At 33.9% G+C, this 15253-nt stretch overlaps 1 protein-coding gene across 1 annotated transcript; it reads right to left on the reverse strand.

Moving 5' to 3' along the window:
• Positions 1 to 4818: 4818 nt before the first annotated feature.
• LOC110106043 (golgin subfamily A member 6-like protein 1) lies at positions 4819 to 11533 on the reverse strand. The gene is made up of 2 exons (XM_020835766.2): positions 10952 to 11533; positions 4819 to 5188 (listed from the first exon to the last, which is right to left on the reverse strand). Exons 1-2 carry the CDS (start codon positions 11399 to 11401, stop codon positions 5018 to 5020), a joined length of 621 nt encoding a protein of 206 aa, XP_020691425.1. The 5' UTR covers positions 11402 to 11533; the 3' UTR covers positions 4819 to 5017.
• Positions 11534 to 15253: the final 3720 nt, after the last annotated feature.

Here is a 15253-nt window from a genome sequence, read left to right on the forward strand (position 1 = left end):
GGGAGAGGGAGAGGGAGAGTGGGTGGTTATGGGTTGTTGCTGAACTCTTTGACCGTGGACCGTTCGTTGGACATTTGAAGGCCTTAATGATTTCGGAATTCGATGATCTTGGGCTCGTTGGATTCGTCTCGTCGAGCCGTTCGATTCGAGTATAAGCTCGTCAAAATCGGAGACCGTTTGGTTACTCAAATTGCGGTTTGAATCTTCCAACAGCGCTTTGAACCCTTGATTCGGACTCATTTGGGCTCGGATTGGGTTGATCTTGGTGTCGTTGGGTTCGTATTTCCGAGACGCTCAGTTTGACTGTAAGCTCGCTGAAATCGGAGTTCATATGCTCCCAAAATTAATTTTTGAAGTTTCCAACTAGCTTTTGCCTCGAAATTCGTGCCCGGTCAAGATAATTTTGAGATTACGTATCAGTATTTATACTATTTGCATTTTTACTATTTTATGTCATTTAGCGTATTGTTAACTATGTTAATGAACTCAAAAGATCTCACTATCAGTGGATTGGGCCACGCCTTCTGCCAGTGAACTAAATCACAAATTTGAGCTCCTGTACATCGCTGATGCAACTTCTTCTTCTGTGTACACCACATGAACCAGCCAATGCTCTCACTTGCGAGCTTCGCTAGAGGCAGTTGTCGCTCGGCTCAATAATATATTTCTTTCAAGTTTAGTGGATCTCTCTATTTATTGAGGATGTTGGAGACATTGATGCCCTAAGATGTAATATCCCATTCGATTTCCTTGTTTCTTTATTGTTGAGGGCTTCATGAAGAGGAACAGAGAGATGAGCGCAGAGAGCGAGCATGATGTACATAACATTTAAAACAAATGCATCTACATATTTAATATGAAAATTTTACCACTTAATTTTTCTCTATAGCTATGATATCATAAAAAAGAATTACATAACTTTTAAAATCATTCTATTTGTATGTCTAATATTTAAAATATTATATTCAATCACATAATACTTAATTCTTTAAATAACATAAAATACAACACTTCCTCTTTTTAAGTTTTAACTCTCCATCAAGCATTTCTACTCTTTTTCGTCACATGCGACCAATCCATTAATGCCCTTCTCCAGCCATATATTGTTGTTGCTTCTTGATTTCCCATAATAAATTCCTCGCCTATTCTATCGTAGAGATTCTTTTGATGCCACCGGTCCGGCCGTTGCAATTTCTCCAACAAAATCACATGAATTTCTCACCTTTCTTCATTATCAAGAGTTTTGATATTTTAAGTAGAGAGAGTAGAAGTAAGATAATAATTAATAGTAATAGTACACTAACAATAAGCCTTTATCCCACTATGTAGTGTCGGTTGCATAAATTTTTTTTTCTCCATTTTTTCCTTTTAAGAGTCAAATTCTTATCTAAATCTAATAAAGAAATATCATTTCTAATATTTTATAACCAATTTTTTAAAGTCTGCTGTTATATTTTTTAACATAAGTCAAATCTAATGCATATACTTTCCTAACTGGATCATCAAAAGGTTGTCATTTTATGTGACCAAACCATCTAAGGCGACTCTCTCTAATCTTATCTTCCACTGGAGCTACTCTAACCTTTTCACGCATTCATCTGAGCATCCTCGTCTCTACAACATCTAACTTAATATTATGCTTCTCTTTTAATGGTCAACATTTTGTACCATAAAGCATTGTAGGTCTCATCACCACCTTATAAAATTTTTGCTTAAGTTTGAGAGGGGCCTTTTCTATCACAACAAGCCTGATGCATTCCTCCACTTCAACCATACAATATGAATTCTACTAATAATTTCCCTGTCTATTTCATCATCACTTTGAACAATATACCTAAGATATCTAAAACGTGTACTCTTATTAAAGACTTGATCATCGAAAGTCATAATCTTCCTACTAAATTTATTATTATTAAAATTACCCTCCATATATTCAACTTTAGATCTACTCAAACGAAGACTCTAAGGTTGACCTTCATAATTCAAGTTTACATTCAACTCCCTCTCTAGTCTTATCAACAAGAAGAATACCATCAACAAAAAGCACTCACCATGGTACAACCTATTGCAAATGTCTAGTGAGAACATTCATGACTAAAGCAAAAAAGATATGGGCTTAAGGTTGATCCTTTATGTAATCCAACTAAAATAGGAAAATACTTAGTTAAACCAGCTTGTGTTTGAACACAAGTAACAACTAATGTATACATATCCTTAATGACTTAAATATAAGCATTATTAATCTCCTTCTTATGTAGAACTCTCCATAGCACACTTCTCTTGGAACTTTATCATATGCTATCTCTAAATCAATAAAATCATATGTATATCCTCCTTATTCTCCCTATACTTCTCAATCAAAGCTCTCAATGAATATATAGCTTACATGGTAGACCTACCTGACATGAATCCAATTTGATTTGAAGAAGAATTAGTGTCACGCCACAACCTATGCTCCATAGCTCTGTCCCATAGTTTTAAAGTATGACACATTAACTTAATATCTCTATAATTCACACAATTATGTGCATCACCTTTATTCTTAAAAATAGAAATCAACACGTACACTCATTCTCCACTCATCTAATATATTTTTAGTCTTCAAAATAATATTAAAAAAAATTAGTAAGCCAATAAATTCCCTCATCTCCTAAGCATTTCCACAGCTCTTTCGGAATATCATTAGGTCCCAAAGTTTTTCTACACTTCATTTTCTTTAAAATCTCTTTAACTTAGGTTTTACTAATACACCGACAAAAACAAAAATCATTATTTTTATTTAGGATGCTAATGTCACTAAAGTCAATTGCATTCTCACGATCTTCATTGAAAAATTTAGCAAAATTGCTCACACACCTTTGTTGAATATTCTCTTCTAATAAAAGCATTTTTTTATCTTCAGCCTTAATACACTTCACTTGAACTAAATCCTTACTACTCATATCTCTTTGTTTAGCTAACTTATACATATACGTATATCTTTCACCTTCCTTGAGATCTAATTTATTATATAAATCATTAAAAGCTAAAATCTTTGTATCAATATTATTTTCTTAGACTCCTTACGGGCCTCTTTATATCATTTCCAATTATCAAAACGTTTACATCTAAATCAATTTTATAACAAATCTTATTTTTTCATCTTTTCTTACAAGTTTTGACTCTGCCACAAACTATTTTTACTTTTAGTAGGTTTTCCATTTAATATCCAAACACATTTTTTGTAACATTATTAATATCACTAGCTACTTTTTTTCACATAACATTAGTTTTTTCATTCACAGACAAAATCTTAAGATCTAGCTATAATATTACTCTAAAAATAATTTATTGAATACTATTTAAATGCCTCATCTAATCCTAAAACAATGATTCACCTTATGTTTTATTTTTTGTCCCTTCATCTTAAAGTTTAAAACTAATAAGCGATGTTGGTATATAAACTTTCACTTGTAATAACTTTACAATCTTTGGAGTCTAAACGATCAATTTTTCTTATAAGAAAATAAACAATCTGAGTTTTATTATATACATTCATATGTGATGAGATGCTCATATATTTTCTTAAATAAGATATTAACAATTACAAAATCATAAGTTAAAGAAAAATCTAATATAATCTTACCACCTTCATTAGTTGCTCCAAAGCTATAGTCACAATGAATATTTTTTTTAAAATCACCTATGTCTCTACCAACATTTCTATTTAAATATCCACCCATAAAAACTTGTTATTCAAGCGGTATCTTTTGTATTAATTTTTCTAAGTCATTACAAAATTTTAATTTTGAATTTATATCCAAATCTACTTGAGGAGCATAAGCACTTATATTATTAACAATTTTAGCATCAATAACAATATTTAAATCTATAATTATATTACGAATTCCATTAATTTTTACAACATTATTATTCAAACTCCTATTTATAATCACACATACATTATTTCTAAGACAACTCCTACCAACATACGATAGTTTAAATCCTACACTATCAATCTTCTTAGTCTTCTCTACAACTCATTTAATTTCCTGGATGAATAGAATATTCATCTTCCTATGAATTATAATATCTATTAATTTCATTAATTTGTTTGTAAGGGAACCTATATTCTAAATTCCTATCATAATTTCAACAATCTAACACAACCTCATCCAAGATTTGAGACCTAGCAACAACAATGTTAGTTAATAGTATTAGTATATTAAATAAAAAAAAAATTATTTTGAATATATAAATAGGACAATTTTAAGTGTCTAGTATGTAAAGCTCTCAATAAAAATTTTTAAAATGCAAATGAAATGATAATTTTTCATTTACATAACACAGATAATTAAATAAATATAGTACTTTTAATACCAAGAGAGATGACAAGTAAATATATTTTAACCAACAGTCTTTAAGTCAAGCAATCTGCTCCATAGTTCTGATATTAGAGGTCATTAGTTTAAGACTCGAATGTGATCTCACAAACTCCACAGACAGAATTCAGTTTATAACTAAACTTTTGCCCTCTTTTTTTTTTTTTTTTGTATTTGGCCTCATGCATAATCATTTCCAACTAGTCTAAGCCCTACTATCAATTATTCAAATCTTCTTCTTTTTTAAATTTGGATTAATTAAGATAAACTCACATACATCACATACATTAAATTCAAACTCTCGTTTGGGACAGTTTTCGTATTGCTTTTTAAAATGACTTTTTAGTACAAAAATTTAAAATTCAAGAAATTTTTATATCATAAAGTCATTTTAGAAAATAAGAACAAAGCCGTCCCAAATGAAATCCTACTTGATAATCAAAGTTCTCAACCAACAGACCAAAAAGAATCACATAACTACTCAAATCTCAACAGTGCATCAAAAGTAGCTTCACATTCAAATGAAGTGACTGTTCAGACGAGGACAAAAATAAGTTACATGATCTATTAAAGCTAATTTGCCAGCAACATATGGAACTAGAAGCAACTCCTAGGGTTTGATGCAAGACCTCGGGTCAGCTCTGTCCTGAAAAACATTATAGAGGAGTTGTATCGACAATGGCCTCCAAGATTCTCTTGTCCAGGTTTTCTTCAGAAATCCACATTGAACTTTGCTGGCGTAAAAGGTCCTTCTTTTCTGTCTTCTTCTGTTCCCTCAGTTGCTCTTTCTTCCGCCAGCTTTCAAGCTTTTCAGCTCTTTCTTTCAACTGCATCGACATGTTCAGTTATGATTATCAGCAATGGCCATAAGCTTATCCACAAGTATATGGAACTATTAGTAATAGTGCAGCGAGGCAAAAGAATTTTGCAAGGAATCTAATCAACGCAACTAAAGAACAAAAAATAGGGTATGTACAATTGCATAAAACCCTTAAGCGGATGAAAAACACAAAAGTTAAATATTAGTGTGATTAAACATTGAAAATCATTTAGTTTAACCTTACTAAACTTCAAATGAAATGCAAAACACGGTAAATGAATATATGGAAGGAGCAAAAGTTCTCGCAATTGGCATAATTTTGCCTGAAAGAAAAAGATTCCAATAAATTACACATTTGGTTAAACGACTTGGGGTTTATTTGGGACAGCTTTCTTCCCGCTTTTAAAACAATTTTTTGGTACAAAAATTTCTAATTCAAAAAATTTTTATACTAAAAAGTTATTTTAGAAAGCAGCAAAAAGCTGTCCCAAATGAAGCCTAAGTTAATGATTGCTTATTAGAGTAGATGAAATAATCAAGCTTTTGGTCTCCTAGTAAATAAGGACATCATTTCTAAGTTTCATTAATCAAGTCCCTTAGGTTGACTTTTTAAAAAACCAAGATGATTAAATCATAAATATGCACATTGGATTTTTTAATGAACAACTAGTCATCATCACCCTCTAACTCTGGCGACCTACATGAGCGTCTCATGGCATGTGCACGGTCCTATGCTAGGCAAATTATTATGTGTAGTGTCCGGACCGTCCGGAGGAAAATTCGGAGGCGCCACATCAACAAGATGCACCGGGGTCGGGTTGACGTGGCGTGTCTGGATTCGCCTCCGGATGCCGCACGTAATAATTTGCCCCTGTGCTGGTCTGCCTTGGCAAAACATTGTCAATGATGGCATAGGCACACTCGCCATTGCCTATATGATGCAAGCGCAACATCCCAAGGGATTCCATGGAATCCCAATCCAAGCCCAACTGTGGGATCTCATTGGACGACCATGCACAAACTTGATAAATTTCCCAAGCAATTCAATCCTCTTTGCCGGATGCTTGGTTAAATGTACCAGGAATGCAAAATAAAGTAAATCTGGCCTATTTGGTTGCATTTACTTTAGATTTGTGAATAAAATGAACTATGAAGGTAACTTCATTAAACTATACAAACTTTGCTTCAAATCAAACACCAAAAAATCAACTTTACAGGCAAATGTTTCACTCAAACAAACAACAATTAAGTAACCACAATTCAAGGCCTTCAAACGTTAGCAATTTCTATAAATTTCAGTATCTGGAAACAGAAGCCATACAAATAGACATAAAAATAAGTCCAGAACGGACAGATTTAGCTTTTCACAGTACTAATTAAATTATATGTGCCCCAAGCGAATGTAGCTAGGATTAATAATAGTAAGTAAAAGGAAATAAATAGAAAGAGATAAAAAGATGATGAAATTTGAACAATAATTGCTGATTTATAAAACTTTTACAAAAATTCTGGGATAGGACGTTCATAGAGTTGCACATATTATTTAAGTTAAATCTTATGTTTTCATTTTTTCGGTGCGTTTCCATTCATCAAGGAATATGAAGCATTTGTTATGGACTATATAAGCAAATATCAACTGTTGATACATCACCAAAAATTTCATCAAATTTGGCACAAATTTTGATGCAAAATTTGAACTTCAAAACAATCAGTATTTAAACTGAAAACTTTCACAAATTTTTCAAAGGGCCAAATGAAATCTGATTTGTGCGTGCTAGTAGCTAAAACAACCATCTTGTTGATTCCATCGACACTAAGGTTTGAATCCAAGTTCAAATGACTTCGAACAAAACTCTCATAAATAGAATTAAAAAAATCAAGAATTATCTAAAAGGTAAAACAGATTTTTATTTTTTTTTTGCTTATAGTCAAAATAAGGTCTTGTTAAGATTATTTCATCAACACTAAGGTCTAAGAACATTTGAATCAATGTCCAAATGATTCCAAACAAACCCCCCAAAAGCAAAATATCATAGTCAAAACAACCTTCATGTCGAGACAGTTCCATCATCGCCAAAAATGACCAATTGTAATCCAAGAAGAGCTCGTGCAAGCTGTCAAAAGAGAAATTGGAGCCAAAAGCCCCATCTTTCTCTTCTATTTTTCCTACTTCCTCCAAACTTCCAATACCTATTACTAAGATTCCACATTGTTGCCACCTCAGATTGGATTGCCTCCCTACCTCACCTCAAAATGAGCAACCATGTGGAAAAAGAGAAAAATCAATGCTAAGATTGTGCCTAAGTATCATTGTTCTTTTTCTAGAACTAATTTTGATCCATAAATTTTCCAATAATTATTCCAAGTTCGACCATCGAATTCTCGGTCTGTCAACTTCATTGAATTCATGATATCAAGAGCTTTGAAAAGTACATTTCTTTTCTTAACTAAGACTTCATTTCCATTGCACCAACACCTAGGAATCATTGATCAATTGATCGCTATGCAAAGCTGTGATTCATGCAGGTCAGTCAAGATAGCTAGGTAAAAGATAATCAAATCATTTAAAGATCAAATGAAGTCACAATTTGGTGCATCCATTGCCGATGAGAATGAGAAATACAACAATATTATTCAAGATAAACACAACAATAACCCACCCAATCTCAAAATTTATAAACAAATCTTAAATGTTTAAATATAATTCTTATAATTGCACTCTATGGATACAATAAATGCTAAAGCACTAACTACATTTAAAAATCCAAACAAGTTTTCTGATATTCTTTAAATCTCCCTCAATTTGCCAACTTCTACAACTCGTTGTCCATCAATTAAAAAAGAATTTCCTTAAGTGGTAAGAATTTCACACTATCTAATATCCTCTAGAAACTAACATAGGACATCATTTAACGACCGACATACAACATCCACCAACCACCAATATTCCAAGTCCACCAACGGTTAGTGTCTACCAGCGATAAAAGCCCAATGCATGTCAATGATTGCCATATATATCACATTTGGCATGACTTTCTTGTCAACTGACACTTCCTATAGCCTAAAATTTGATGCCAACTATCCAACACCCACCTACTACTATCCTTTAATGTATGTCATCACTTGATATCCAAATCCCCCGTCCTCTCACATCTATCATCATTTTTCGCATAACATTTAACATTTGTTATTGCCCAAAGCTACTCATCATCAAATGACCATTTTTTCCATCAAAACCAGTGCTCAATCAACCAATATATTCCTCTCTTGGCATAAAGAATGAAACATCCAACTCTTCATACATCAGAGACAACATATTTGGGTTTTGTTATCCACCATAGAAAAGGTAAATTTCTTCCTAACCTAGGTATTTATACTGTAAAGACGAATTATGTAGACATGTGGAAATGCATCCTCATTGCAACACAGGACTTTACTAGTGAGGTTTTTTGACTAGGTAAGGCCCTCTGATTTTAACTTCATCGGTCTTCCACATAAGAAAGCTGGTGTTCCATGTTCTTCCTAAGTAATAAACTAATCAAGCACATTAACCTAAAAGATTCTTAAGAATTGAAACTCCCTTCACATATTGGTTATGGTCCAATATTAAAGGAGTTATCGACGCTTCCAACGAAAATAAGTTAGAAAGGTTTACCGATAAATGGGGAAAATTGGGTGACAGCTAGAAGCAGCCGTCTTAGAAAAGTTATTTCGTGTAAATGCTTCCTAACATGCCAGTGTTGAAGTCAATTTTGTGTTAAAAAGAACAAGCTAGTTTTTTTTTTAGGAGAACAAGTGAATAGCACAGATAAAGCTCAGGAAAGAAAGCAATTTTACCATTCAATAGCCAAATACAAGAAGGGCTAGGGTTCAAACTAAAAGCACCGATCAAATAACAGGAAGCACTGGCATTTCAAAAACCTAAAATAAAAATCTTTCTCTTTTATCCTTCCTACTTCCTCCAAACTTCCTATACCTATTACTAAGATTCCACAACCACCTCATATTGGATTGCCTCCCTACCTCACCTCAAAATGAGCAACCACGTGGAAAAAGAGAAAAATCAATGCTAAGATTACGCCTAATTATCATTGTTCTTTTTCTAGAACAAATTTTGATCCATAAATTTTCCAATAATTATTCTAAGTTCGACCATTGAATTTTTGGTATGTCAACTTCATTGAATTCATGATATCAAGAGCTTTGAAAAGTACAACTAAGACTTCATTTTCGTTGCACCACCACCTAGGAATCATCGATCAATTGATCGCTATACAAAGCTGTGGTTCATGCAGGTCAGTCAAGATAGCTAGGTACAATATAATCCAATCATTTAAAGATCAAATGAAGTCGCAATTTGGTGCATCCATTGCCGATGAGAACGAGAAATACAACAATATTATTCAAGATAAACACAACAATAACCCACCAATCTCAAAATTTATAAACAAATCTTATTTGTTTAAATATAATTCTTATAATTGCAACTCTACAGATACAATGAATAGTTTAAGATGCTAAAGCACTGACTACATTTAAAAATCAAAACAACATTTCAGATATTCTTTAAATCTCCCTCAATTTGCCAACTTCTACCGCCCATTGCCCATCAATTAAAAAAGAATTTCCTTAAGTGGTAAGAATTTCACACTATCTAATATCCTCTAGAAACTAACATAGGACATCATTTAATGACTAACATACAACATCCACCAACCACCAACATTCAAAGTCCACCAACGGTCAGTGTCTACCAACAATAAAAGCCCAATGCATGTCAATGATTGCCATATATATCAGATTTTACATTACTTTCTCTGTCAACCTACACTTCCTACTGCCTAACATTTGATGCCAACTGTCAATGCCCACCTACTACTATCCCTTAATGTATGTCATCACTTGATATACAAAATCCCCCATCCTCTTACATCTATCATCATTTTTCGCCTAACATTCAACATTTGTTATTTGCCTAAAGCTAATCGTCATCAAATGACCATTTTTTCGATCAACACCAGCTGTCGCTCAATCAACCAATCTATTCTTCTCTTCGCATAAAGAATGAAACATCCAACTCTTCATACATCAGCGACAACATATTTGTGTTTTGTTATCCACCATAGAAAAGGGAACATATTTGTGTTTTGTTATCCACCATAGAAAAGGGAACTTTCTTTCCTAACCTAAGCATTTATATTGTAAAGACGAATTCTGTAGAAGCGGAAATGCATCCTCATTGCAACACAAGACTTTACTGGTGAATATGTATTTTGACTAGGTAAAAGGCCTTTGATTTTTAACTTCATCGGTTTTCCACACAAGAAAGCTGGTGTTCCATGTTCTTCCTAAGTAATAAACCTAATCAAGCACATTAACCTAACAGATTCTTAAGAATTGAAATTCCTTTCACATATTGGTTAAGGTCCAATATGAAAGGAGTCCTAAGGCTTATATCGAAGCTTCCAACGAAAATGAGTTAGAAAGGTTTACCGATAAATGGGGAAAATTGGGTGATAGCTAGAAGCAGCCCGCTTAGAAAAGTTATTTCGTGTAATTGCTTCCTAACATGCCAGCGTTGAAGACAATTTTGTGTTAAAAAGAACAAGCTAGATTTTTTGTGAGAACAAGTGAATAGCACAGATAAAACTCAGGAAAGAAAGCGATTTTACCATTCAATCGCCAAATACAAGGGCTAGGGTTCAAACTAAAAGTACAGGTCAAATAACAGGAAGAACTGGCATTTCAGAAATCTAAAATAAAAACGTACGAGAGTTTGGCGGAACTCCTCCTGGAAAGCTTTTCGCTGGGCGGCAAGTGTCTCAGCAGCGGCAGATTTCGCAGCTTTGCGCTGTTCATTGGCTAGGCGAATGGCCTCGCGCTTCGCCTCGTCCTTGCGCTGCTTCTCCGCCCTCAGAATCTCCATCTCGTGTACGTACTCTTTCCGCAGCTGAGCCACCTGCTTCGAGTAGTCCTTGCGGAGGCGATCAAGCCTCGCCTCCGCCTCCCTCGGATCGGACGCCGGCTTCCAGCTACCCAGAAATTCGCATGGCTTCAAGAACTCGTGCGGAGGTGGAGGAGGTGATCGCCTGGAGGGCGGAGCTGAAGATGACGATCCTGAAGAAAATAGGAGGGGTTGTGCGGCGAAGAGAAGTTTCTGAAACGGTCGAAGATGGCAGCGGTGAAGGGTAGATTGGTGAAGGAAGCGAGCTAATGCCATGGAGGGATATTGGAAAGCAGATTAGCGAGCAATCATTCTTCTCCTGGATCGGAAAATCACACTTTGGAAACCTAACTAGGCAAAGGGGTAGGGGAATGTTTAAAGGGCAAATTATTAGCTGCCGAGAGGCTTACTTTCCGACGGCTTTTTTATTTCTAAAACGGTATGTTTTATTACAAATTTTTTTATTTTTAACTAAAATTTTATTTTAGAAATCAATAAAAAAATTGTCCCAAACGAAGATCCCAAACGAAGACTTAGGCTTCGTTTGGGACGGCTTTTTTATTGCTTTCTAAAATGGAGTTTTAGTACAAATTTTTTTAATTTTGTATAAAAACTTCGTTTTAGAAAGCAATAAAAAAATCGTCCCAAACGAAACCTTAGTCACATCAATAAAATGAGTTCACTTCACTTCAAAATTGTACCGCATTCGATACCAAATATAATATCTAGCAGTACCGAACGTCGGTACCATTCAATATCAAATAATACTTGATGGTTCTTCCATCCGGTGTCCATATAGAATAATCTCTCGAAACAAGATAAACGATAAATAAATCACTTTATAACAGATTGAAGGTTGTCCGACCCGGATAGTCCTTTTGCTATCAAGTAAATAACCATGTTAGGTAATCTCCAATCAAAGGGCAAATTTTCATTTAAAGTAGACATTATTACGTGCGATATATCGAAAAATGAATCAAGATGCATCACGTTATTATTTTGTTGTGTATCGATGTTGTGTATTGTTGTGTACTGAATGATGTGACATATCCTAATTCGCCTCTGAATTATCCGGTGAATGTATGTAATTATTTCTCCATTTACAAGCACCACGTGCCTCCATTCGAATGCAAAAAAATAATATAAAATAAAACATAGAATAATCTCTCGAAACAAGATAAACGATAAATAGATCACTTTATAACAGATTGAAGGTTGTCCAAACCCGAATAGTCCTTTTGCTATCTAGTAAATAACCATGTTAGGTCATCTCCAATCAAAGGGCAAATTTTCATTTAAAGTAGACATTATTATGTGCGATATATCGAAAAATGAATCAAGATGCATCACGTTATTATTTTGTTGTGTATTAATGTTATGTATTTGTTGTGTATTGGATGATTATCCAGTGACTATACGTAATTATTTCTCCATTTACAAGCACCACGTGCCTCCATTCGAATGCAAAAAACAATATAAAATAAAACAAAACTCATTTTGAGACTATAAACAACGCAACATTATATAAACACATTTCTAAAGGAGAAAATGAAGATGAGAAAGAATTTACATAAAATATTTTTTTTTTTTATTTTAAAAATGGAATTTGATTAGAGATTAAATATTATTTGATATGATTATTACTTTATTTTAAAATGAAAAATAAAGAATTCAGTTCGAGATGCGTGATGCCCTTAGCCCGTTAGAAAATAAAAAAAGATTCACTGAAGAATTCAATTATCTTGAAAGAATCGCTAAAATTATAAACTCTAGCAGATTATTCTTTTAAAAATAAAATTAAAATAAACGTTGCAATTTAACCCCTACACTATACGCCATTTTATGTATATTACTTTTTATTTTCTTTGTTGTCTATATTATGTGTTTAATGGTATGTTTGAAAAAGCATTCTAATTATTTATCTCACCCACAGTTTTTTTATCATTTTCTTCTTGCTTTTAAAAAAAAATTTATGATTGGAAGCTATTTTTACAATCAAATTTGCTAATATATCTAGTTGTAAGAAAGCTGTTCGATTATTTCAAAAAGAATTATATTTATAATACCTACAGTAACTTTCAAAAATATTATTTTCTTTACATCAACTTCACAAATCAATTTTAAAAATATTATTTAGTCATGTCCAGCTCCAACACAGGAAATATTTTTGAGTTCGAACGATTAGAGCTGCAACCGCAAACCTTGTTCGGTCGTTCCCAACGCCTGCAAGCCCTACCCAGCTCCAAGCCGCCAATCGCTTGTAATCTGAGTTCTAAATTTCTAATATTGAGAAAACAAGTAAAACCGAGATTTGGCATTTGACAATCCCATTTTTTATGTTTAATATCCTATTTTAGCTTATAATAATTTTCAATTTATCTATTATAACAAAATATAAAATTTTACTTTGAATTATGTCCTCATTTTATTTTTAAAATATTAATTCATTTATATAAAATTTTATCCACCCTAAAATGAAAGACTGGTTCCGCCCCTGATTACCACATAAATAGTGGTAGTAGCTCTAAAAAGGAACAAAGAGAGAACAATGTATTAGATTTTCTTTAAGTATCATTTGCACTATTTTGCCTTGGCAACCACCTTTTTGCTCAGGCAAGCTTATTGTGACTGTTCTGCGTCACACAGTTCCTGCTGCTAAGAACTTATATTACTTGTCCATTTGCTGCTCTTTATATCACATCTGGCAAGAAAGAAATTCCAGGCAATCTGGACATTCTATAGACAGGCCTTGCACTAAAATCATGAAAGCAATTCTCTCTAAAACCACAAAATGGAGGAAATTCTATAAGATTAAGCACCTTATAAGAAACTTGCTCATTTCTGAGATCAAGCAAATTTCTTTCGCTGGTTTGGTGAACTAATGGATTCAGTATGATCACTTGCTACTCTTTCTGGTGGAATTGTGGTGATTACCTGGCTTCGCATACCGATAATGCTGAGTATAGATGTAAACAATGATGGTGAAATCTTGACAGGAGCTGCTCCGATGTTTTGTCATATTTGTTTTTCTATTCTGGTGTTGGGCTGTTCTGCAGCTACTTCTTCCAACCGTCTCATTGCCCCTGATGGAGGATTTTTTCATCTGGTTGGAATGGCTATTTATTTCATGTGTGGCTATCAAATCACATTACTTCCGAAAGCTATCAGTTGCCTTTGATATTTTTAAGGTTTCTTTAGTCAGGACAATGATGAATAGGGGTGTCAATATTTCACACGAGCCGAAAGCCCGACTCGAACCCGACCAAAAATTTTCGGGTTAGGGTCAACCCAGACCCAAAATGGTCGGATTCGTGTTCAACAAATCGACCCATTTCAGATTCGGGTTCACCCTAAAACCCAAAATTGACCCATTTTTTATCTAAAAATCCGAGATTGACCTGTTTTTTACCAGAAAATTGGAGATCGACCCATTTTTTACCAAAAAACAAGCAATTTTTGGTCTGCCCTGGGTCATTCGTATCGGCTCGGGTTGAACCGAACCCGAGGCGGGTCGGGTTCGAGTCCGAAAAGCTGACCCATTTTCTAAAATGGGTCGAGTTCGGGTTAACCCGAGTTGTGCTGGGTCAGTTTCAAATTCAACCCGAGCTCGACCCATGACCCAAAATTGACACCTATAATGATGGAACTTTTATTTGGTTCGGTTGACCGGATGCAGAGAAACATCCGGTTGTAGGCAAAATCCCGCCTATACCGAGGTGTACCGAGTTTTTTCACCTCGGTATAGGCGGTATTTTTCCTACGACCGGATGTTCCTCTGCATCCGGTCGGATGACGTAATAATGGCTCATAATGATGAATGCTTTTACACCCATATGGCCCATCATCCCCTCGAACAGTCTAAATGCAACCAAGCGATGCTTTCGATTCTAACATGATTCAATTTTATCTGATTATTGGGTGAATTTTTTCTCATTCTAATTCTTGTTTTGGATGCATTTATTTTTTTTTTATTCCTATTATAGTTTTAAGCGTAACATGTTTTTGTTCGCAGTTCAATATTCCTATAACTTTTTATATGTTGAATTGTAATTTTGATAGTTGTTTTCATATGTAATTATTTTCCATAGTTAATGAAATTGGGCAAAAAAAAAACAGGGGATTGCATTT

This window comes from Dendrobium catenatum, unplaced genomic scaffold (assembly GCF_001605985.2).
Source record: "Dendrobium catenatum unplaced genomic scaffold, ASM160598v2 fragScaff_scaffold_1497, whole genome shotgun sequence".
Taxonomy (NCBI): Eukaryota; Viridiplantae; Streptophyta; class Magnoliopsida; order Asparagales; family Orchidaceae; genus Dendrobium; species Dendrobium catenatum.

Excerpts from the sequence above, each read along its gene's own strand:
- LOC110106043 (XM_020835766.2), bottom strand. The coding sequence starts at position 11,401 with ATGGCATTAGCTCGCTTCCTTCACCAATCTACCCTTCACCGCTGCCAT. Across the intron at positions 5,189-10,951 it reads AGGAGTTCCGCCAAACTCTC|TTGAAAGAAAGAGCTGAAAA; the intron begins GTACGTTTTTAT and ends ATGTCGATGCAG.